Source organism: Cetorhinus maximus, chromosome 21 (genome assembly GCF_964194155.1).
Source record: "Cetorhinus maximus chromosome 21, sCetMax3.hap1.1, whole genome shotgun sequence".
Taxonomy (NCBI): Eukaryota; Metazoa; Chordata; class Chondrichthyes; order Lamniformes; family Cetorhinidae; genus Cetorhinus; species Cetorhinus maximus.
In genome coordinates, this window is record NC_135899.1 from 3,530,161 (window position 1) to 3,555,191 (window position 25,031).

The 25,031-nt window shown below is 45.5% G+C and overlaps 1 protein-coding gene across 2 annotated transcripts in view; it reads left to right on the forward strand.

The window, feature by feature from the left end:
• The first annotated feature begins 22,024 nt into the window (after positions 1-22,024).
• The window catches only part of LOC144695595 (zinc-binding protein A33-like), a 186,107-nt gene continuing 183,100 nt past the window's right edge, over positions 22,025-25,031 (forward strand). The window contains exons 1-5 of one of the 2 annotated variants that reach the window (XM_078566494.1): positions 22,041-22,613; positions 22,704-22,799; positions 22,893-23,126; positions 24,455-24,477; positions 24,575-24,690. In XM_078566494.1, coding sequence (XP_078422620.1) covers positions 22,203-22,613; positions 22,704-22,799; positions 22,893-23,126; positions 24,455-24,477; positions 24,575-24,690 — 880 coding nt within the window. In that variant the 5' untranslated portion in view covers positions 22,041-22,202. Of the gene's footprint in view, positions 22,614-22,703; positions 22,800-22,892; positions 23,127-24,454; positions 24,478-24,574; positions 24,691-25,031 lie in introns of both variants that reach the window. The other variant, XM_078566491.1, reaches the window with a different exon arrangement.

Sequence of the window (25,031 nt, forward strand, 5' to 3'; positions counted from 1 at the left end):
GCATGCGAACGTTGCAACTTATGTTAAGACGACTTTGGACAACCGCGGAGATGAGGAGAAGATGGAGTCTGAGGGTTTCCTTCTCCACTATGGAGTACCATTTCTGATACTTGTTTAGTTTTTTGGAGAAGTACCTGATTGGTTTCTCTATCCCCGATTAGTCTTCCTGGAGGAGGACAGCCTCTATCCCGATGTCACTCACATCGATGGCTTCTTTAAATGCTGGGTTAAAGTTCACCGCTGCAAGCGCAGGCTCACCTATTAAAATGGCTTTCTGCTTTTCGAAAGCTGCCTGGCATTTCTCAGTCCATACTACCTTTGCTTTTTTCTGTGGTCGGCCTGTCAGCTGGGCGGCTACTGTGCTGAAGTTTGGGTCGAACTTGCGGTAGAACCTACACATCCCCCAGAACCTCATGATTTCCCGTTTTGTTGTGGGAATGGGGAACCGGGCTACTGCTTGTACCTTTGCAGCTCTGGGCAGTACTTGTCCTTGAAGATAGGTCACCTGAGCCTTAGTGAACTCACTTTGTGAGATTGACCACTTGGTCAGCTGCCTGTACTTTTTGGATGAGGACTTCCAGTTGCTCTAAATGAGTTTCCCAGGTGTCACTGTACACTAGGAGGTCATCTTGGTTACTATGCAATTGGATAAGCCGCCACTACCTGGTTCATCAGCCTTTGAAAGGTGACTGGGCAATTTCAGAGTCCAAATGGCCCCACACTGGTATAACCCATCCAGAGTTACAAAGACGGAGATTTCCTTCACGCGGGCAGCCAAGGGAACCTGCCAGTATCGCTTGAGTAAACGTATCTTTGTAATGTAGGCTGCTTTACCAACCCTATCTGTGCTGATTCCAGCCGGGGTATCAGGTGGGAGTCGGCTCTGGTCACTGCATTAACCCTTCGGTAGTCAATGCAGAACCTTGTGCAGCCGTCCGGCCTGGGCACCAGCACAACAGGGAGCTCCAGCTACTGCTGCTGGGCTCTATTAGTTAGTGCTCCAGCATATAGTTAACCTCCTCCTGAACTGGGCCAGCTTTCCTGGGCTGAGACGATAGGGATGTTACCTTATGGGAGGGACCTCTCTCACATCCACATTATGTCGAGCTAGTGTGGTGCAGCCTGGCTTGTCTCTGCATAAGCCTTTAAATGTAGTGAGCAGCCTCATCAAGTCTGCTCGCTCTTCTGTGCTTAGGTGGGTGAATAAGGAGTTTCGTTCACTGGTATCTCTGTGTTGGTTAGTCGGGCAGTAGGGGGTTCAATGTGGGTCTCACCCACGTCTCATACCCAGGTTCCCCATAACTTCCTGGAAGATTTGGATATGAAATTTGAGCCCTGATCTGACTGGATCTCGGTGGGCAGACCATACCCGGTAAAGAATTGGGTTAATTCCCCCAGCCACTGTTTTAGCAGATATGGTCCTCAGGGGAACAGCCTCTGGGAAGCGGGCAGCCACGCCCATGGTGGTATGGATACACTGGTAGCTCCCTTTTGTTTAGGGTAGAGGCCTCACATAGAACACTAACACCTTGCTGAATGGTTCCCCAAAAGCCGGAACGGGAATCCGAGGTACAGCTCTTATTGGAGTATGGGGTTTTCCCACAACCTGGCAGGTGTTGCAGGTTCTGCAAAACCGTACTACATCCCTGTGGAGAGCAAGCCAGTGGAAATGCTGGTAGCTGCGGGCTTGGGTTTTGCGTTTACCGACATGCCCAGCCATCGGAATTTCATGAGCTCACCCTAATATTACCCCACGGCACCTCAGCGGCACCACTACCTGGTGGATCACTGTCTGCTCCTCATTTGTAGCTCTGTGAGAAGGTCTCCATTTCCTCATCAGCACCTCATTTTTAAAATTCATTTCACATTCATGTGGGCATTGCTGGCTAGGCCAGCATTTATTGCCCATCCCTAATTGCCCTTGTTCAGAGGACATTTAAGAGTCAACCACATTGCTGTGGATCTGGAGTCATATGTAGGCCAGACCAGGTAAGGACAGCAGATTTCCTTCCCTAAAGAGCACTTGTGAACCAGATGAGTTTTTACAACAATTGACAATGGTTTCATGATCATCTTTAGGCTTTTAATTCCAGATTTTAAAAAATTGAATTCAAATTCCACCATCTTACATGGTGGGGTTTAAACCCGGGTCCCCAGACCATTACCCTGGGTCTCTGGATTATAAATTCAGCAACAATACCACAACGCCATTGCCTCCCCACTCAGGGACAGTTTCTGCCTCAGCTTCAGTGTGGGCAGTCTGAGCTCATGTTTTTAACAGTGTTTTGGTTTGCTGAGCTACAACTAAGGAAGACCTAGTTATTACCTCCTTAGGATCTTCCAGACTCCCAAAAAAGTCACAGATAACCAGACCGTCGGCTCTTCTGCCTGCAGTGCCACTTCAACCTCCACTGACAGAGCTTGTCTGGCCGTAGACCGCATTACCACACAGTCAGGCAAAATGACAGGCACTTTCTCCTGCACCTGTTCTGACTCCTTTACCTCAGTGGGCTTCTCTGAGACAACTGGGGATGCAATCACTTTTGATCCCGCCACGTCATTGCCGAGAAGCAGGTCAACCCTGTTCACAGGCAGACTGGAGACGACTCCCATGGTCACTGGTCCTGACACAAGGTCACAATCCAGATGCACCCGGTATAAGGGGGGATGGGATTGTTGTTGTTAGAGGTCAGTCAACTCAGTGTGAACAGCTGTGTGTGTGTGTGTGTGTGTGTCTGTGTGTGCCTGCATGTGTCTGTCTGTGTGCGCACAGGTCTGTCTCTATGTGTGTGTGTGTGTCTGTGTGTGTATGTGTGTGTGTCTGTATGTGTGCGTCTGTGTGTGTCTGTGCATGTGTCTGCCTGCGTGTGTCTGCCTGCATGTGTCTGTCTGCGTGCGTCTGTCTGTGTGCGCGCGCGTGTCTGTCTCTATGTGTGTGCGTGTCTGTGTGTGTGTGTGTCTGTATCTATTTGCCTGTCTGTGTCTGTCTGTCTGTGTGTGTGTTAATCTGTCTGTGTGTGTGTCCCGATGCTTCACATCGTGTTTTTATTATTTCTCTCGGATTTAGTAGTTAATAAATTTGCTCTTTCTTAGACTCAAGAAAACCTTGTTTGATTGGTTCTTTATTGCTCACAGCTTAAATAGTTAAATACATTCTGATTTGGAAAACCTTTGTTGTAATCAACTGACGGGGTTGGATAGAGGGAAGCCAGTCCACTCCCTCTCACCTGGCTGGAACAAAATTGGGGGCTCATCCAGGAATTTGTTCCCACAGACTGAGGAAAGAATTGGAGTGGGGAAAGTAAACTGTTCCTTCAAAAGCAATTTTAAAACTGAAAAGTGTTTTCTTGGGTCTGTCATACTAAAGTGTTAAAATGTCCACATTCAATGTCAATGCTTTCATAGAACAGGATGAAATAACTGGAGAAAAGTTAAGTGCAATGTCCTTGGAAGAATTAAAAGGTGTAGTTAGGCACTTAGAGCTGGAGCTCTGCCCAAAAGCTAGAAAAAAAGGACATTTTGAAATGGGTGGCAAAACTCTTAGAGGAGGAAATTGAAGAGACTGAAAGACATAAATTAGCAGCAGAGAAATTAAGATTGGAACAGCCAAAATTGGAACTGGACTTTCAGGAAAGGGAAAAAGAGAGAGAGAGAGGGGCAGGGATGGAAGGAGGAGAGATAATGCCAGGAAAGAGAAAAGGAAAGGGAGTTTAAATTAATCTAGCTCGGCTGAGACGAAAGGATTCCACTGTGCCCAGTGAAGACCTGCCTGATAAGGGAACCACGCCGAGCTCATAATTAGGAGCTGAGGTTTTCAAGTTTGCCCATTTAATCCCTAGAATTGATGAAGAGGAGGTGGAAGCTTTCTTTATCTCTTTCAAAAGGTTAGCACGGTAGTTCAAGTGGCCAGACCAACACTGGTCCCTGCTGTTACAGAGTAAGCTGACAGGAAAAGCCCACAAGATTTACTCCCTCGTGCCTGAGGAAAGTGCAACGAGCTGTAAGACAGCAAAAAAGGGCTATTTTAAGTGTGTACCAGTTAGTGCTAGGGGAATACCGTCAGAAAATCCACACCCTCAGGAAACGGTCTGATTAGGTGTCCCTGGAATTTGAATGGCTTTAGCAGCTTTTGACCGGTGGGTACGGGAACTTAAAACTGAGGCCACCTGTGAAAACCTTCATGAAATAATTCCCCTTGAGGAGTTCAAAACGTCTAAGCCCTTCCTGATAAGAACTCACATAGAGAAACAGAGAGTAACAGGGGCCAGACAGGCAGCAACCCTAGCTGATGAGTATGAGCTTGTCCAGAAATCCTCATTCCAAAGGAAACCCTTCCCTCAGAACTCACAACCATCTGAGAAGGATAGGAGGTGGGAGAGTGATAGGAAAGTTTGGGTCAAAGATGGACAAAAGAGCTGACCTCCCGAGGTGAGGTGAGAGTGACTGCCCTTGACATCAAGGCCACATTTGACCGAGTGCTGCAGCAAGGAGCCCTAGCAAAACTAGAGTCAATGGGATTGAAGGGGAAAACTCTCTGCCAGTTGGAGACATACCGAGTACAAAGGAAGATGGTGTGGTTGTTGGAGGTCAGTCATTTCAGCTCCAGAACATCACTGCAGGAGTTCCTCAGGGTAGCATCCTAGGCCCAACCATCTTCAGCTGCTTCATCAATGACCTTCCTTTCATCATAAGGTCAGAGGTGGGGATGTTCATTGATGATTGCACAATATTCAGCACCAATCTCAACTCCTCAGATACTGAAGCAGTCCATGCTCAAATGCAGCAAGACCTGGACAATATCCAAGCTCGGTCTGATAAGTGGCAAGTAACATTCGCACCACACAAGTGCCAGGCAATGACCATCTCCAACAAGAGAGAATCTATTCATTGCCCCTTGGCATTCAATGGCATTACCATCGCTGAATCTCCCACTGTCAACATCCTGGAGGTTACCATTGACCAGAAACTGAACTGGACGAACAATATAAACACTGTGGCTACAAGAGCAGGTCAGGGACTAGGAATCCTGCAGTAACTCAACTCTTGACTCCTCAAAGCCTGTCCACAAGTCAGGAGTGTGGTGGAATACTCTCCACTTGCCTGGATGAGTGCACCTTCAACAGCACTCAAGAAGCTTGACACCATCCAGAGCAAAGCAGCTCACTTGATTGGCACCCCATTCACAAACACTCACTCCCTTCACCACCAATGCACAGTAACAGCAGTGTATGCCCTCTAGAAGATGCACTGCAGGAACTCACCAAGGCTCCTTAGACAGCACTTTCCAAACCCATCACACCTACCATCTAGAAGGACAGGGTCAGCAGATAGATGGGAACACCATCAACTGGAAGTCGCTCTCCAAGCCACTTACCATCCTGACTTGGAAATATATCACCATTGTCCATCTTTTGATTGTCCTTGAGAAGAAGATTTTAAAATGTTGCTAGGATTTGGGTTGGCTAATTTCTTGGTTGTGGTCACATGTAGAAACTGTTGCAATTATTACTAGATCTCAGTTCGGTGGTAGGTTTCTGGTAGAGTTGGGCTCTCAAACCAGGCAACACACTTATTCCATAAAGAGCGAGGGAGGCAAAGAGAGAAGCCCTCAGCCCGTTTTCTCTATCGAAGACTTTCTTCACATTGCCTTTGTCACTTGTAATCTCTCTCTATTGCTTGGGCAGCCTTGGCTTGAAATTCTTCACCTACTGTGTATTTCCAATTGGTTTTGTGTGGGTCTGTTTGTGACAGCCATTGTTTCAATACCCAGTACTTTGCATTTTTAATATCTCTTCCTCAGACAGTTATGAGTTTCGATGAGTGTCTAGATTATAGGGAGTGACTCTCTGTTCACACTTCCCCGAGGGTGATGTGTTTGTTTCTCACCTTCACTTTGTAATGTGGTTTTGCATTTTTAAGCAATTTGCCCTGTTTCTGTTCAAATTGCCAAATTGCCTGTCAGTTGAAAGATGAAAAATCATATTTTCAAAAATACAATACCTCAGTATAGTTGATGATTTACTCATCTATGACGAGAGATTTCACGAGTTCTAAGACTCTACATACTGCAACATTTGCACCAAGGATATTTGGGCATCACAAAATGTTGAGCCAGAGCAAAGAATTTTGTTTGGTGACCAGATTTCTGATGGTCATTGGAGGAGACGATGTCAAGCCATATAACTTGTGCTATTAATCTTCAGGAAACAAGAGAATCATTAATGTCATCTTCCTTTCTATTACAACCATGGGAATATTTTGGGATAGACCTTTTTGAACAGAAGCAAGATGCCCTTGATCATTGTACACTACTACTCCAGGTAGATAGAAGTCAAGCAACTGCAGGGCCACACGCGTTTAGCAATAATTACATCAATGAAGGGGATAGTTGAACACATGGAATCCCAGACATTGCAATCTCAGACAATAGACCACAGTTCACCAATGAATACTTTAAAGAGTTGATGCCATCATATGGATTTGCCCATACTACCAGCTCATTGAGATACCCTCAGGCCAACGGTGAAGCTGAAAGAGTGCATACAGTGAAAGCATTGCTGAAGAAGAATGGAAACATCCAACTTGCACTTCTGAGCTATCGTTCAACTATCGTTCAATGGTCTAGCACCATGTGAACTCCTCATGAGAAGAAGACTGAGAACTCAACTCCCCACCCTCACACACATACTCAAGCCATGAGTACAAGCTGATGACAAAATGAGAGAGAAAGAAGACGAATATCATTCCAGCCAGACGTGGAACTATGACAAGCTCCACAAAGCACACACTGCCAGTTTGGATCCAAGACCAAGTTCACTATGACAAGTGGTTGGACAAACACCACATTCACAGTCTAACCCCATCCAAACAGACAACAGTACAGTGATCAGGAAGAGAAATGCACTGGTTGCCACACAGAAGAAGCCTCCTACTCTGTGGAAGCAGTTAGCTACCCAATCGAACAGGCCAGAGATGCTGCATTCATCCACCAATCCAGATGTCAACCTGGCTGGTGAACCTGAGCCATCTACCAATTTTCCACCCACCCAGCAAGACTCAAACCCCCAATCCCCTCCAAATGAGAAGAGGACTCCTTCCAGTAGACTTATGAAACCATCACAGTGGTTCTCCTCATCAAAAAGGAATGGGGAAAAGTGGAGGACCTAAGAGAGTGAAAGAAGGTTAAGGACTGCAACACACCAGGGTTAAAGTCATGGTTTGTTTGATCTTCACAATAGAGAAATGGGAATCAGTGACTTGGTGGGAGATGTCATATATGGGGTTAATTCTAACTGTGTAATATGCTAATGAGAGACAGTGTACATCATTGCAGGAAGTGATGCAATGTCACACGATCTCTCTCATACAACCTCATGGTAAGATGTGGCCCACCATTAGATGTGTTCCAATAAAGTTAGTGTTTTCCTTATCTCAGCAGACTCTGGGACTATTCTTTATTAGCCTAACAATACCACGAATATTATAAAAAGGACTGGAAGACCATCAGTTATCCAACTTCCCTTTCCTCCATCCAAAATCCATATGGAGAGCAGCAGGACCAGACAGGGAGAATTTGACACAAGCTAAAGGGCTTCTGCAGGAACATGAGAAGAGTGCGTCCTGCTGCTCTGAATTTTCCCAATTCTCACAATAACCACTAATTGGGTGGCAATCTCATTTTTCCTTTTCACTGATACACCAATTAGCCATAGCATAGTCAAATCCCTTCATTCACATTCTGGTCTATGTTAACTGTTTGTTGAACTGTGACACTCTCTCTGCACTCAACCCGGATCTCAATACAGTCAGCATTTGGAGGGATGAGCTGTGTAACAAGTAGATCCCTTAACTGAAAATGGGAAATGACTGCAGTTGGTTACCACACTGTGGGTCATGTACACACTCAATGGATTAGGTAGAATATTCAGCACAAAAACAGGCCATTTGGCCCAACCAACCGGTGCCGATGTTTATGCTCCGCTTGGTCCTCTTCCTATCTTCCCTCATCTAAATCTATCATTGTAACTCTCAATTCCGTTCTCCCTCATGTACTTGTCTAGCTTCCCCTTAAATACATCTTTACTATTTGCTTCACCCATTCCCTGTGACTCCCACATTCTCACCATCTCTGGGTAAAGAGATTTCTTGAGTCTCGTATTGGATTTCTTGGTGACTATTTTATATTGCTGCCCTCGAGTTTAGCTTTTCCCCACAAGTGGAAACATTGGGCTGATTTTTTTTCAGAAGGGAGTCACGTTCCGCTGCTGGAGCCTAAAGCTGGAGACGACCTCGTTGTGACAGAGCGTGGGACCCTGGAGCAAGATTTTACCGGGGGCGGCCAATTAAGAGGCTGCAATCAGGGCTACTGGACAATTGAGGATTGTAGGCCGCCTCCTGAGCTGCCAGCCCAAACACAAGGTTGGCAGCTCAGTAGCTTCACCAGCACCACCGCTAATGATGGTGAGGGTGCCTCAATGCCAAGGTACCCTTGAAAGCCGGGGAAGTTAATATTGAACAGTTGGTGGGGGTGGGGGGATGGTGAATATTGCGGCCACAACACCGTTGATGCAGGTCAACTTTCTTCTGGGGTCCATCCTTGGCTACAGAGCAGCAACAAAGGAAGGCCAACCCCAAGAACCCACTGGGAGGCTGCCACATGGCAGCGGGCCCTATCAACACTGGGAAAATGGCTGCAGGACAGGGTGGCCCTCAATTAGCCACCTGGCAGGCGGCAGTGCCACTGCGGTTCTCACCATTGCTAATAAGCTGTGACATTGCCAGCGAAGCCCACACCCGGTAATAGATTTAAAAAACAACGTTGGGATCCCCTTGTGATGCCTCCCACCGCCATATGGTCAGAGCTTCCCTCCTCTCAGCCCATCACAACAGGGCTGAGAAAATTCAGCCCATTCTCTCTGTATCCACTCCAGCAAAACCTTTCAGAATTTTAAAAACCTCTATTCCCTTTTTCCAAACTGAGAGATCCAGCCTGTTGTTCTTTTCCTAAGAGGTAGAACATCGCAGTTTAAAATGTTACATTGAAACATTGAAGTACATTCCCCACCCCCGCCCCTGCCCACGTCTCTCCCTCTGCTCCGTGTCTAAACCTTCTCCTTAAATGCAAACATACATGTTTTAGTTGTTGGTTGAATTCCTGCCATTTGATTTCTGTAGAAGTTCACTTTCGCCCCCAATCCACTCTCAGTTCCGGATGTAGATCCGGATTTTGAACACATGAGCTCCCCTGCACTGGGTGAGATGCTGAGCGGCTGGAATGTGAACTCACGGTGAACTCAGAACTCCACTGGTCACCCTGCAGTCAGAGATAGGATCCCAACTTCACAGGAGCTGCTGGAGCTCGTCTGCTGGACATCGGGAACCGACTATCTTTAAGGCAATGTTCAAGACAGCCCCATTTTACAAAGCGGCCTCAGTCAAGTATCAGGTCTCCCACATTTACACACTGTAAAGACTCTAACATCTGTTTTAGTGATGGATCCAGGACACCTCTTTTACTATCTTCACCAATATGACAGGCGGCACACTTCAGGTGTGTAATGACCACACGTTCTATACCTGCCCAAGCACACAGCACCAACCTATTGTTTGTCCCACATCTTTCCAAATCTTTCCATTCCTCTCCATCTGTATCAACAATTGGTGAACGTTTGTTGCTGAACACAATGCAGTAGATTTTACTCTTTATCCTGGATATTTCCTAATGCTGGATGGGAAAGACTAAAGTCTGTCCAATTTTGGATATGATGACAGAAATGACATGATTCACATCATCATATTGTTTACAGAATTCCTGCAGCACAACAATTTCATTCATGGTGATCATTTACACAATTTACATTATCTTACACAGTGTTTCACCAGGGGGTTTGTACACTTTAGCAAGTTCAGTCTGGAGCCTAGCGCAATGGGATACCGACCCCCCTGGCCTCTGACCCCACTCAAAGTGACCCCTACCTGTCTTTCTGGGTTTCCTGACCATTATCCAACCATCCCCATTCCCATCCCTTCTCCCTCCCTTCACTCTGAGTAAAACTCCAGCCCATTGTGTCTCTCATTGGGATTGAGGTTGATTTCCATTATCAGACAAAACAATCAGATTTTCCTTCTACCTCCTGTTTCTAGCAGATATATTTAAGAACTCTGGGGTAATTTCTGCTGTCTGATTTTCAAATCTCTCCCGCATGGAATTTTACAGCAATGAAACAGGCCAGGAGCTTATGTTCCACATGAGCCTCCTCCCACTCTACATCACCTCATCCACTCTATTCCTTTCTCCCTCATGGATTTATCCTGATTCCCCTTCAATGTATCAATACTATTCACTTCAACCACTCCCTGTGACAGTGAGTTCCACATTCTAACCTTTCTCTGGGTAAAGATGTTATTCTAAATTTCCTACTGAATTCCTTAGTGACCATCTTATGATTAAGAGACAAATGTTGATGCTCCCCCAACATGCTTCTACCCTATTGAATCCTTTCATTCCTTTATAAAAGCAAAATACTGTGGATGCTGGAAATCTGAAAAAAAAAACAGAAAATGCTGGAAAACCTCAGCAGGTCTGACAGCATCTGTGGAGAGTGAAAAACAAAGTTAACATTTCAAGTCCGTACGACCCTCCTTCTGAGACCCCTCTACCCGCCTGCAGAAAGGTCATATGGACTCGAAACATTAACTTTGTTTTTCTCTCTCCACAGATGCTGTCAGACCTGCTGAGCTTTTCCTTTCACACCTTTCCCAGGTCGCATCTCAGCCAGTCTATTCATTCTCCTGGGAGCTGTAACCTGTTCGTTCTGGTAATTATTGTTTTGTTTTGCATTTCACCAGTTCTCCTCTCCTTTTTGTGAAACCATCTTTTTATATGTGTGTGTCCACAGCAATGAGAATTGGCAATTATCAGCAGTTTATAACAATGTCAGTGTAAGTTCTGCTTTCTGGATGTAGACAGTCAGACTCTGTCAACTCAGATTTGTGGTTTGTTTATTTTATTTATTTATTACTGCAACACTTTGTGGAATTCAGCCAGAGATTAATCCATCTCCTTCTCCTCCCCCATCCCAACACATTACCTTTCCTTCCCAGTGGAACCTTTCCTTTTCCACAATGCAGCATTCTCCACTCACCCTAGACCAATGTCTTTTCCCCATCCAGGGTAGTGGTTTGACAATGGGCCATCACACTGAGTAGCTGCTGCTGTTATTCCTCCGCAGACCTGTTCATGTTTCCATTCACTCGACTGAGTTTCTTAAAATTTAATTCTCTCCCTTCTCTTGTGGTTCTCTTTTCCTTCCTGTGATAGTTTCCCTAATCACTTCTTGTATTTTTTTAACTCTACTCTTTCCCTTCTCTCCCTCCCTCTGGCTTCTGTATCTTTCCCCCTCCCCTTATCGGTCACACTGATTGGTGATGTGGGATATCAGGGCTGACACCTCCAGGGTTGACATTGTGTCTCTTCGCCATGTCACAGCCTCTTGACACCGTTTCCTGGTGTATTTCTAAAGGTCTGGGTCTCACTCTACCAACACTGAGACCCGCAGGGGGCTGAGGGCCACAGGATTCCTTGTATCAGGTGAGGATTGAAGCAGGAGGCCAGGGGGCGGGGAAAGGGAAAATCAAGCAGAATGTGGACCCGGGCCCCACTCACCTCTCACCAGGTTGGACAGTCAGAGTAATCCCAGGAAGGTAAACCCCCAGGTGGGAGCAGCTTCCAATAACCCAACCTTGAGTCATTTAAGTACACCGGAATTCCTGGGAATTCCTCCGAGTGGGATTTTCTTAAAGAAAAGGGTTTGAATAAAACACAGTGAGAAACTGTGTGATTTTAACTTTCTCCCAGCTCCATCCTCTCTAATTCTGCATCTGAACACACAGAATCCGCGGCTCATCCTGTCTGAGAACCAGTTTGCTTCTCCCACTGCAATGTAGGAATTGCACAGCCCCATGTGTCCTGGAATCAGAAGGATTCACATCAGGGAGACATTACTGGGAGCTGGAGGTGGGGGGCAGGAGTGGTTGGGCTCTGGGAGTGACCCGAGAGTCTGCCGAGAGGGGAGACAGAATCGAGCCCAGATCTGAGGCGGGATACTGGATTGTGTGGCTAAATCCTCTTGATCCCTATCTTGTCAGAACCTCCCCAACGAACCCCGCCCGCCGCGGCCCGCCCCGCTCCCCCCCCCCCCCCGCCCCCGCCTCACCTCGAGTGGGAAACCCCGGAAGATCGGGTCGTCCCTGGACGATGAGGATGGACAGTTGTCATTTTACAATATGGACAACATGTCCCATCTCCACACTTTCACTGAGAGAATCTTTCCCATCTTCACTTCACCACTGGATGAAGAACCACTGACAACGTGGGATTAAAAATTACTAACAGATCCATCCCATAATTTCACACCCTCTCCCAACCTCCTATAAACTGCCGGTGGTCGCTCTCAGTTACAGGTCGTGCAGATGGTCCTATATCTAGTATAACCCAGTGACAATGTCTTGTTGGTTATGTTGCTTTGGCTAATCAGTGCGGAGGAACAAACTGGTGGCAACTGTTCCAGAGACTCCTGTAAAATTAAATCAAACCTCAATAACCTCGAGAATCATTGGGGAGTAGAGACAGCGGCGAATTAAAACACTCAGTACTGCACTGAAGTTGTGATCTGGAATGCACTGTCTGAAAGACTGATGGAAGCAGATTCAATAATAACATTCAAAGGTGATTGTATCAATAGAGGAAGGGAAGAATTGCAGGTCTACATGAAAAAATACAGGGAAACGGTACTATTGGGATTTCTCTTTCAAATCCAACACAGGCACAATGGGCCTAATGGCCTCCTGTGCTGAATGATTGTATTTTAAACGGGCTGACTACCTGACTTAGGGCTGCACCGGACACCCAGTGATCAACGTGAAGAAATATTAACACCGCCACAGCAATGAGATGGTCTGTCACTGGCCAACACTGAGTCCCTATCACCTTGTCTCCACCAGCAGGAGGCCTGAAACTGTAACCCACTGAATCTTCAGAATGTGGAATGATGTCCCAGATAGAGTAATGGAGGCAGAAAACCTGGAATTATTTAAGAAACGATTTGCAGTCACAATGCGGAGATATTAAGATCTCTCTAGATGGATGGATGGATCAAGATGGGCAGAATGACCTCCCTCATCTGTTATTATCTTTGAATTTTGTTATTATTCCTGTGTAAGTTTCCAAGTTGGAAATTTTAATGTTCAGGAGTCAAAAGATTATCCAAAATAGCTGGTTTAGAACTCAAGTGAATTTAAGGTAGTTTATTTATTTATTAAGAGTTTAGAGAAGATGCATCAGCTAAATAGACAGGAAAACCACGTGACCGTGACAGGTGAGTGCTGTTTACCGATCACTGATCCCAGAGGATGATCAAACGGATGGTACAGAGGGTGTTGATCTCAATAGCTTGTGGCAGCAGCATTCTGCTCTCTCACTGAAGTGTTCGGGAATTCTTCTCCAGCCTCCCTCCATCTTTCCTGGTCCATCTTCAATCTGCAGAAGGTCACTGTCTGACGAGGACTGCCCTCTGCCCCCGAGCAGTAGTGAATATATTTTATTACCAGGGGCTGGTAGTTTACCCTATGTAAAACACTTGTTTGTAACCTCCTAACCAATGAATATAGGACAGGAACCCAAAACGTCAGAGATAAAAACAAAAAACTACTGCGGATGCTGGAAATCCAAAACAAAAACAGAATTACCTGGAAAAACTCAGCAGGTCTGGCAGCATCGGTGGAGAAGAAAAGAGTTGACGTTTCGAGTCCACATGACCCTTCAACAGAACTGAGTGTAGTTAGGAGAGGGGTGAAATATAAGCTGGTTTAAGGTGGGGGGCAGGGGGAGAGAAGTTGAGGGTGGGGTGGTTGTAGGGACAAGCAAGCAGTGATAGGAGCAGATAATCAAAAGATGTCACAGACAAAAGGATCAAAGAGGTGTTGAAGGTGATGATATTATCTAAGAAAAGTGCTAATTAAGAATGGATGGCAGGACACTCAAGGTACAGCTCTAGTGGGGGTGGGGTGGAAAGACTGACAAGGTATTAGTTGTAGATTTAAAAATAATGGAAATAGGTGGGAAAAGAAAAATCTATATAAATTATTGAAAAAAAACCAAAAAGGAGGGGGAAGAAACGGGGTGGGGATGGGGGGAGGGAGTTTAAGATCTAAAGTTGTTGAATTCAATATTCAGCCCAGAAGGCTGTAAAGTGCCTAGTCGGAAGATGAGGTGCTGTTCCTCCAGTCTGTGTTGGGCTTCACTGGAACAATGCAGCAAGCCAAGGACAGACATGTGGGCAAGAGAGCAGGGTGGTGTGTTGAAATGCCAAGCGACAGGGAGGTTTGGGTCTTTCTTGCAGACAGACCGCAGGTGTTCTGCAAAGTGGTCGCCCAGTTTGCGTTTGGTCTCTCCAATGTAGAGGAGACCGCATTGGGAGCAACGAATGCAGTAGACTAAGTTAGGGGAAATGCAAGTGAAATGCTGCTTCACTTGAAAGGAGTGTTTGGGCCCTTGGACGGTGAGGAGAGAGGAAGTGAAGGGGCAGGTGTTGCATCTTCTGCGTGGGCATGGGGAGGTGCCATAGGTGGGGGTTGAGGAGTAGGGGGTGATGGAGGAGTGGACCAGGGTGTCCCGGAGGGAACGATCCCTATGGAATGCTGCCAGGGGGGGTGAAGGGAAGATGTGTTTGGTGGTGGCATCATGCTGGAGTTGGCGGAAATGGCGGAGGATGATCCTTTGAATGCGGAGGCTGGTGGGGTGACCCAAAATGTCAGGGTGGTTACTGACCCAACTCCACCAACTCCCTGTCCATCACTTTAGCTCGAGGTTATCTTTTATTTTAACTCTTCCTGAAGGTCATTTACTAGTGCTTACCAGACACTTTCATAGATAAGAGGGTACAAGACAGGTCCAATTGACTTAGGAATGTCAACATGATTCCTGAATCAGGAGACCCCGATATTTCTAGGGACTGTTTATGTGTTTTTCCAGTGTGAGAAAGAAGTTTCTCTATGAACGTGACCGTATGCTCTGCTGACCAATTCCATAAGAATTCTATTCTCATTCTGAAAAGTACCATTTCTTACAGTAGGACTAACCTCATGTATATGTCCATATATACACAGATATTGACTTTACAGATGTATTTCATTTCTGTCACTGTCTCAATGAGAATATCGGGGAGATGGTGTTTTTGAACTCACTTTGATGATTGATCTTGCAACTACTAACTTGATACTTTATTCAGCACAGAAGAGCCAGAGTGTGAATGAGGCTCTGTGATTATTACATTAGAATGCAGCTTATCAGAACAGGATGCAATATATGCTCTTTGCATAGATTTTATATCACTGAATAATGTAGAGAAAAGTTTATTTTCCTTTTATTTGGCCAACTCAGTTATATTAATAAATTTCATGGCCATGATGATATGTTGTCATTAATCTGCACTTTGTAAGAGCTTGGGAAATAAAATTTTAAACTCCAAATATTTAAAAAATGTCTATATTTCTCAACAAGAGCCAGCAGTGGGGCTTTCTTGAAACTTCCTGAACACCACGGGTGAAATAACATTTGGGGCATTGCAAACTCCTGTGTGCTGTAATGGTTTAACATCCAGAATATTGTAATGTCTATTCTATCTCCAGGGTGTTGGCAGGGAGGGGACAGGTTCAGACTGCTCAAACATCCCTGAAATTTCTATGTTGTGTTTAGTGTCTCTGACCACTCCTTCTTTGGAAGGCATGTGAATCTGATCACTTGATAGAAAATAGAAAGAACCATTCAGGACCGATCAGTTCTGTAACTTGATCAGAAGAACCCTATTCATTGGGCTTATGCTTCTAGTTATTCACTGTGATATTGAACAAAAACTTCCATTTACATAGCACCTTTGATGTAATGAAACATCCCACAGCGTGTCACAGGATCATTATAAAATTAAGTACGATCCTGAGACATGTAAGGAGATATTAAATGAGATGACCAAAAGCTGGTGAAAAAGTTACATTTTCAGGAGTGTCTTAAAGGAGGTAAATGAAGTAGAGAGGTGGGGAGGTGAAGGGAGGGAAGTCCAGAGCTTGGGACTGAGGCAACTGAAGACATGGCCACCAATAGTGCAATGATTATAATTTTGGGGATATACAAAAGGCTAGAATTAGGTGAGTGCAGATATCTCAGAGGGTTGTGGGACTGGAGATTACAGAGAAAGGGAGAGAGATGAGGCCATGGAGGGATTTGAAAACAAGAACGATAATGTTAGTAAATAAGAGCAGGAGCAGGACATTCAGCCCTGCGAGCTTGCTCCACCATTCTATATGATCATGGTTGACCGTCTATCTCAATGCTATGATCCTGCTTTCTCCTCATACACCTTAACACCTTTAATGTCTAGAAATCTATTTATTTTGTTCTTAAATATATTCAGCAACTTAGCCTCCACAGCTCTCTCTGGTAGAGAATTCCAGAGGTTCACCATCCTCTGAGTTAAAGGATTTCTCATCATTGCAGTCTTAAGTGGCCTAGCCCATATCCTGAGACTGTGACCCCATGCTCTGGACCCATCAAACAAAGGAAACATCATCCTTTCATCCAGCCTGTCAAGCCCTGTCAGAATTTTATGTCTCAATGAAATCTCCACTCATTCTTCTAAACCCCAGTGAATACAGGCCTAGTCAACCCAATCTTTCCTCATATGACAATCCTGCCATCCCAGGAATCAGTCTGGTGAACCTTTGCAGCACCGGTCTCCGGCAAGTATGCCCTTTCTTAGGTAAGGGGACCAAAACTGCATGCAGTACTCCAGGTGTGGTCTCACCTGTACAGCTGAAGTAAGAGAACCTTGCTGCTGTACTTAAGTCCTCTCGCAATGAAGGCCAAAATACCATTTGCCTTCTTAACTGCTTGCTGCACCTGCATGCTTGCTTTCAGTGACTGGTGTACAAGGACACTGAGGTCCCTTTGTACATCAACATTTCCCAAACAATCATCATTTAAATGATACTCTGCCGTTCTGTTGTTCCTACTGAAGTGGATAACTTCACACTTATCCATGTTTTACTGATTCTGCCATGTATTTGCCCACTCCCTCAACCTGCCTAAATTGCCTTGAACCTTCTTAACACCCTCCTCACCGCTTGCATTCCCACCAAGTTTCATGTCATCGGCAAACTTGGAACTATTAGCTCCCTCATCCAAATCATTGATATATATTGGCAATAGCTGGGGCCCAAGCATTGATCTCTGCTGTACTCAACTAGTCACACCTGCCACTCCAAGAAAGACCCATTTATTCCTACTCCCTGTTTTCTATCTGCTAATCAATTTTCAATCTATGCCAATATATTACCCCAATCATGTGCTTTAATTTTGCACACTTACCTCTTATGTGGGACTTTCCCAAAAGGTCTCTGAAAATCCAATACACCACATCCACTGATTCTTCCTTATCTATTCTGCTTGTTACATCCTCAAAAAACTCCAGTAGGTTTGACAAATATGACTTCTCTTTCATAAATTCATGTTGACTTTGTCTAATCCAATTGATATTTTCTAAGTGTCCTGTTATCACAGCCTTTAAAATAGACTCTATCATTTTCCCTACAACTGATGTTAGGCTAAAATTTTAAAATCAAGATGTTGCTTGACAAGGATCCAATGTAGGTCAGTGAGCACAGAGGTGATGGGTGAATGGGACTTGGTGTGAGTTAAGACATGGGCAGCAGAGTTTTGGATGACCTCAAGTTTATGGAGGGTAGAATGCGGGAGGTCAGTCAGGAATGTGTTGGAATCGTTGAGGTAATGAAGGCATGAATGTGGATTTCAGCAGTAGATGAGGTGAGACAGGGTGGAGTCAGGTGATATTATACAGATGGAAATAGGCAATCTTAGTGATGGGATGAATATGAGGTCAGTAACTCATCTCGAGATCATATGTGACAAAAGGTTTCCAACAAACTGACTTAATCTGAGAATGTTGCCAGAAAAATACAAATGGAAGGAGGTGAGAGTAGTCCCACCAGCTGGAAGACAGTGGAGAGGCGTTGGAGGAGGATGGTGTGGTCAACCATGTCAAAGGCTGCAGACAGGTCCAGAAGGACAAGGAGGGAAAGTTTGTCTTTGTCACAGTCACACAGGATGTCATTTTGACTTTGATATGAGCTGTTTCTCAACTGTGGCAGAGGCAGAAACCTGACAGAAAGTTTCAAACATGGAGCTGCAGGGAATATGGGAATGGTTATGAATGGATTTGGGAGGTGACAACATGTTCAAGGACTTTGGAAATAAAAGGGAGATGGGAAGTAATTTGCAAGGACTGTAAGGTCAAGTGTTGGTGTTTTTGAGGAGAGGGCTGATGATGACAGGTTTAAAGAAGACAGAGACAAGACCTGAAGAATAGAGAACAGTGATGAAGATATGAACAGACTAGTAAACAGGGCTTTGGAAGCTGTAGTCTGACAAGAATAGATTTTTCAGTTTTATTTGCTTTCTTTCCATTGTTAGATTAATGAAAATAATCAGTTAACAAGACAGCTCTAAAACCACAGTGACCCTGGTTTGGGTGTAAATTCATTATGAACATGCACTATCAATGAACACATTCTGTGGGTGAAATTGGTTTTGGGCAGTAATAGGAAATTCAGTTGGATCAGGGACTTGGAAGGATGTACGGGAACAACAGCAGTTTGTGGTGAAAATCCTGGTGGACCCTCTCACCAGTAGGATCTCACATGCAGCACACGACATTGTTGGAGAACTGTGCTCGATTATCCTCCCACTCATCACTTAATAAAAACATCATGGGCAATGAGAGTGCAATGTTTCAATAAACTACCTACACCATGTGAGGCTCCGCCAGTTACACACAGACTCATCAATTTTACCCTGGATCTTCACACTACTGGTGGAATCCATCATATCCAGCACAGATGCACCTGATCATAGATAAAAAAAATACATGGGAAATCTACGCAACACAAATGGAAAGAAGCCAGGTTAACATTCCGGGTATCAGCCCTGGATCTGAACTGGGAGCTGAAAGATTAGCAAGGACCTGTGTAGGGCTGAGGGAAAGAAAGAGGGGGAGTGAAGAAATAAATAGATGGTGAATTGTGGAGAGAGAGTTAGTGGGTAGAGTGAGCTGTGAACTGTAGGAACCCGGGCGGCCGGGCAGGGAGCTGCTGCCTGTAATGTTGTTCTACAGGCGGAAGGTGAAGCTACAGCGCCGGATTTCAGATGGGGTCCAGTTTGTAGTTTCTTCCTCCCAGGTGTGGAGGGACCGTGACCTTCACTCACTCTGAGACCTGTGGGTGTCCAACACCCAGTTTCACCGCCATCTGATCCCCCAAGGTATTTCCCCTCATAAGCCGACTTTCCCCTTCACTCGAGCTGCTTTCCCACCCTGCCCATTGGCCTCAGTTCCCCAAGGGGCCGCCAGCTTCACTCACTCTGAGGTGGAACCAGAAGAAATTTCCTTGAATGTACAATCCCTGAGTCTGTTCTGTCATCAGCCTGAGTGAGATGAAGGAACTTAAATAGGAACGGACGCGTCCAGTGACAACGATGTTGTCAATAAGGGTTTCTAACCCTCACCCTGTCAGATGTGTCTCAGTTTAAACGGTGTGGAACTGTTGAGCAGAGGAACTCGGCCCCGCTGCGGAGTGAGTGAAGGCGGCTGAAGAGCGGCTGAGGTGGGATGGGGAGACCGGGAAACAGCCCAGAGCCCCGGGAAAGACCGGAATTAGAAAGTTCCAGTGTCCAAATTCATCAGTGGAGATATTGAGGGAGACACGGGGACATTGCTGGATAGTCAGTCCGCCTCTCCCTATGTGTAAAATCAGACGCTACCGAGAACAGCGAATAACAGCAATTCCCTGAGAAGGGCAGTAAATTTAGTCGGGAAATCACTGAACTGAATGTTGAACACAGCGCTTTGCTCCTTTAAAGTGGGGGATTTTTTTGGTGAATATTTTTCAGATTGACAGCGGGATCTCGGTTATCTATGAGAAGATGAGTTGGAGTCAAACTGGGTTTGAATAAAATGAGTAAATGGAATAGAGCGTGTTTTTAAACTGATTTCTCTCAGACTCCGGGTTACTGCCCCAGCAGGATAAGCCTGTTGTTATCTGGGTGAACAAGGATATCCATTTGTCATTTAATTTGGAAACATGGTTTTGTGGGCACAGACTGGACACGTGGTTATATCAACAAAATCAAACAAAAGCTAAACAACTGAGTACGAAAGTAAGTATGGGAAACTCTATTTTTGACCCATTTCCATGTCTATTGGGGGTCCCAGTCTCACAGCAGATGGTCGAGGTCCCAGCGTTGTTTATTTCGAGAAAGAGAGAGAGGGAGAGGAGGTGATCGGTGGGAAATCTCATGTGTGATAAGAGGAATGGGCGGTCGGAAGAAGGTTTCCGGGAGCAGGATGGAGCCCAGAGGAATGGAAAGGAGGGTCGGGAATGTCCTCGGGACGGAACACAGTCTGAAATCTGCTTCTCTATTCCTCTCTCCGTCTCTATATCGGAAAAAGCTTGTGTCATGTCTGGACAGTTTACTGTGTGAATGGTGAGCTGTTTCTGAAGAGATGCACAAGGTTAGTTGATGATATTCTGCCAAACTAATGTGCAGATTGCAGGAATATTATTTTCAGGAGGGGATTAGGTGGGATTTGGAATTCTCCTCACACCTCTGAGAATTGGCTAATTTCAGTCCAGGCTAATAGCAGAAACATAATTTCTGGTTATAAAGCGATAAGAATCCGATGAGTAGATTAGTTTTGGTTGCTGTAGTACAGCCAGCTCACATAATGGACTCCTCGATTGTTCTAAACTTTCACATGGGTCTGTGGAGTGGGAGTAGAGTCAACAGGATCCACAGCACCAACATTCTGGTAACCTAATACATTACTGGGAAAGGCTGGTGTGATGAATGGAGGAATTCACACTGGGCAGTCATGGTGTAGTGCACTGATGCTGGATCTATGGTACATTGTGGAGACCCTGTCTGATCACTGATCTAGAATTTCTTGATGCTGACACTGGATCCGCTTTCAGTTTGTGAATTTAATTACACGGCGAAGTGAAAATGTGTTGCACATTGAAGTGAAGGACACTGGGTCTCATGGATACCTCATATCACCTTAACCCCGAACCCTCCCCGTCATCGGGGGAGGAAGATACAATCTAAGGGAGAATTGTGATAGTCTGTAGAGTTTGATTAAAAAACTTGAGGTTGAATTTCCATGGGTGGATTCTCTAGACTGTCCACTGTATTTACTGGGAACCTGCAGCGACCCCGGAGAAATGGTGTAAACGACACCGGCAGGATTTCCACTGCTCTTCCGCCGAAGTTACAGCCAAATCTGGGCACCGCACTTTGGGAAGGCTGTCAAGGCCAAAGGGATGTTGCAAGGGCAGAGTTACCAGAATGGGACCAGGGATGAGGGACTTCAGTTAAATGGTGTGACCACCAAAGTGACGATTGAGAGAATCATCGTGGATTTAAAGGGAGAGGTCAGGAGGAGCTGGACAATATGTTTCAGTTTGTGTTTCCCATAAAGTAAAACACACCTTCGTCATCCATGCCTGGTGCTGCTTTGAGACCGAAGTATATGAAGGAGAGCAGCAGGCTGCCAGTCACTCACAGGACAAAATCCCCACCTCTTCCCATCCTCTCTCCACCCACCCCCACTACCATCGGTCCTTCGCTCTCATCGCCTGGGTTCAATTATTCCCTGTTTATTCTTCATTCTGCTCTGGGTTTTGTCTTTAGGTCTCAGAGTGGGCAGGACCTGGAGCAGCAAATAACAATAATTCCTTGAGACAAAAACAAAAATTGCTGGAAAAACTCAGCAGTTCTGGCAGCATGTGTGGACAGAAAGACAGAGTTAACGTTTCAAGTCCAGACTCGAGTCATCTGGACTCGAGAAACGTTAACTCTGACTTCCTCTCCACAGATGTTGTCAGACCTGCTGAGTTTTGACAGCGATTTTTGTTTTTGCTTCAGATTTCCAGCTTCCGCAGTATTTTGCTTTTATCTTAATAATTCCTGTGTATTGCAGTGAAAGTCCTGAGGGAATTACCGAACTGAATGTGTTCAGCAGCAGCGCAGGAACATTGAAACTGAAAGTGGTTTGAATCAGGAAGTGCTGAGTGTGAACATGGCTTCCAGACAGCAGGAGGAGAGTTGGACTGAGGAGGCAATTTGTCCCATTTGTTTTGATTTCTTCACCGATCCGGTTTCACTGGAGTGTGGACACAACTTCTGCCGCTCCTGTATTACCCAGTGTTGGGAAAAGAAGGAGATAAATTCCTGCCCGGAATGTAGACAGGAGTTTCCGGAAAGAAACCTCAGAATAAGTCGGGCCTTAGCGAATTTAGCTGAAAAAGCTCGAAAATTAAAGGTGAATCCGAAAGAGAAGGAAAGTAAACTTCACTGTGAGGAACATGAGGAAGAACTGAAGCTGTTTTGTGAAACTGACAAGAAATTGATCTGTCTGATTTGTAGAGATTCGCGGGAACACAGAGAGCACCGCTTCATGCCGATTAAAGAAGCTGTTGGAATGTACAAGGTAAAAGGGAACAGATTTGATCACCTGATTATTTGATCACATTTTCATGGTCTCACACTTTTATTTTCTGATCTTCTCTCCCAATCCCAGGATCGGGTGAAATCTTCCTTCGATTCTCTCACAGAGAAGAAATCGGCAGTTCTAGAAATGGAGCAGCGGCAGAAACAGAAAATTTCCCAAATTAGAGTAAAGTCTCCCTGTGCTGAGCTTCCAAATTTAATTCATTATTTTGTTGTTTGTATTACATAAAAATATTATTTTTAACGTTTCTTCTTCTAGAAGCAGTCGAACAGTCTGCAGACCCACATCACATCCGAGTTCATTAAAATGCACCAGATTCTCACTGAGAAGGAGCAGCGTTTAATCCGAGATCTCAGGGAAGAAGAGGGAAAAATTCTAAAAACAATGGAGGGAAACCTTCGTGAAATTCAGGAGAATTTAAATTCTATTCAGGAGAAACTCTCACAGTTGGAAAAACTGTTGGAACAAAAGGACGGAGTGATATTTCTGAAGGTGAGGGATTATATTTCAGTTTAGTTCAGTGAAAGTGCATAGTCACAGCATGATCCACACGAGCCTCCTTCCATCCTACTTCATTCCCCCTGTCAATATATCCTTCTGCTCCTTTCCCCCTCATGTGCTTATCTCACTTCCGCTTAAATATATCTGCAATGTTTGCCTCAGTGGGCGGAATTTAATGTGCTCCCACTGAGGCGAGTTTGGTGATGGGAGGGATAGGAGGGGGGTGGATGATGGGTGGGTACCCTGCCCCCGTTCAGCCTCTGACCTCCTTAAGTCCATACCAGGAAGGCTGGTGAACTACCTTCCCACTGCCTGTTGAGCCCCTGAAGTGGACAATTAGTGTTCACTTAAAGGTCTGGTCTCGCTGCCGCTGGTATTCACCCAGCAGCAGGCAGGGAACTCACCATGAGGGAAGCTCAATAAATAAATCCTGTCCGGGTTGCTGCTGTGTTTCTCAGGGGGGTCCCACATTCAAAAGCACTCAGTGCCTGACTGAGGGTCCCAACATCGTGAGGTGGGTAGGGGTCACTGAGAGCTATCCCACAGCACATGCAGCCAAGCTCCCCCACTCCGCTCTTGCCGGCGACTCCGAACCCGTAACCCCATTCCATCCTTCACTCGCCTGTGGATCAGGTCCCTCCCCAGTGGTGTTTCTGAGCAATGAAGAGGTGCCAGCCTCTGATTGGCCGGCTGCTCTCAGTAGGCGGGACGCTTATCCCTACGTTTCTTCATCCCAGGGAAGGCCCACCGCTGTCCAATGAAGAACCTGATTGCCATTTAATGTGACAGGTCTTCCCAAAAGCAGGTGGCGTGGAGTCCTTGCCAGCTCAGCAGCCGGTGGACGAGACCATCAATACCTACATTAAATTCCACTCGATGGCTCGGTGAGACAGTGAGTTCCGCATTCTCATCACTTTCTTGGTAAAGAAGTTACTCCTGAACTCCTCATTGGATTTATTTGTAACTATATCATATTTATAGCCCCTATTTTTGGACTCCCATCTCATGGAAACATCTTCACTGAATCGATCGAATCGACCCCTTTCATAATTTTAAAGATCTCTATCAGGTCTTCCCTTTTCTAGAGTAAAGTGGATCAATCTTTGCTGTTACTTGAACCCTATCAGTTCTTGTAAACCCTTTTTTTCCTTTCTCCTGTGCTCTGATATTCTTTGTGTAGCATCCTCCCTCTCTTCCATGTCTGCAGCAATGGGAATTGACAATTCTCAGCAGCTTGCAACAATGTGAATGTAATTCCTGCTTTCTGGACATAGACAGTCAATCTCGGTCAACTCAGATTTGTGTTTTGTTTATTTCAGGAGGAAGCATCTCAGAAGAGGAGGTAGGACATGAACTTTAGCGAAACTCAGTGCAAGTTGGTAAAATTACTCAGGCAAGTGTTTATGGTCAATTTGTAATCAACTGTTTAATACCGACAGGATTTGCAATGAATATGAAGAGCTGTCACTAGCAGATGATGTCCTGTCCATCGAAAAATTCAACGGACCTTTCCCTTGTCCAATGTGGGGAGAAATGCTGGATGCCATTAACCCTGGTAAAACCCAGATAATTTCCTTTATCCTGATTTATATCCTATAATTTGAATCATTATGTATACAAATATCATAGATAGTGGGTGGTATTTAATGGATGTGACGGGGGTCTCAGCCGCTGGGTGGAATGTCAGGGAGAGCCTCGTGCTGCCTCTTTTAGGGAAGGCCAGTCACATCAAAAGCCACTCAGACATTTGACAGGACAGCAGCGGGCCTTCCCCCAGATCAAGGACCATGGGGGCGGAATCACACCCGCTGAGTGCTGATGGCCAGTCAGAGGGGCGATGGCTGCTGCCAGTACGACACCAGCCTGAGGCCTAGGATCAAGGATGGACCCGGGCAG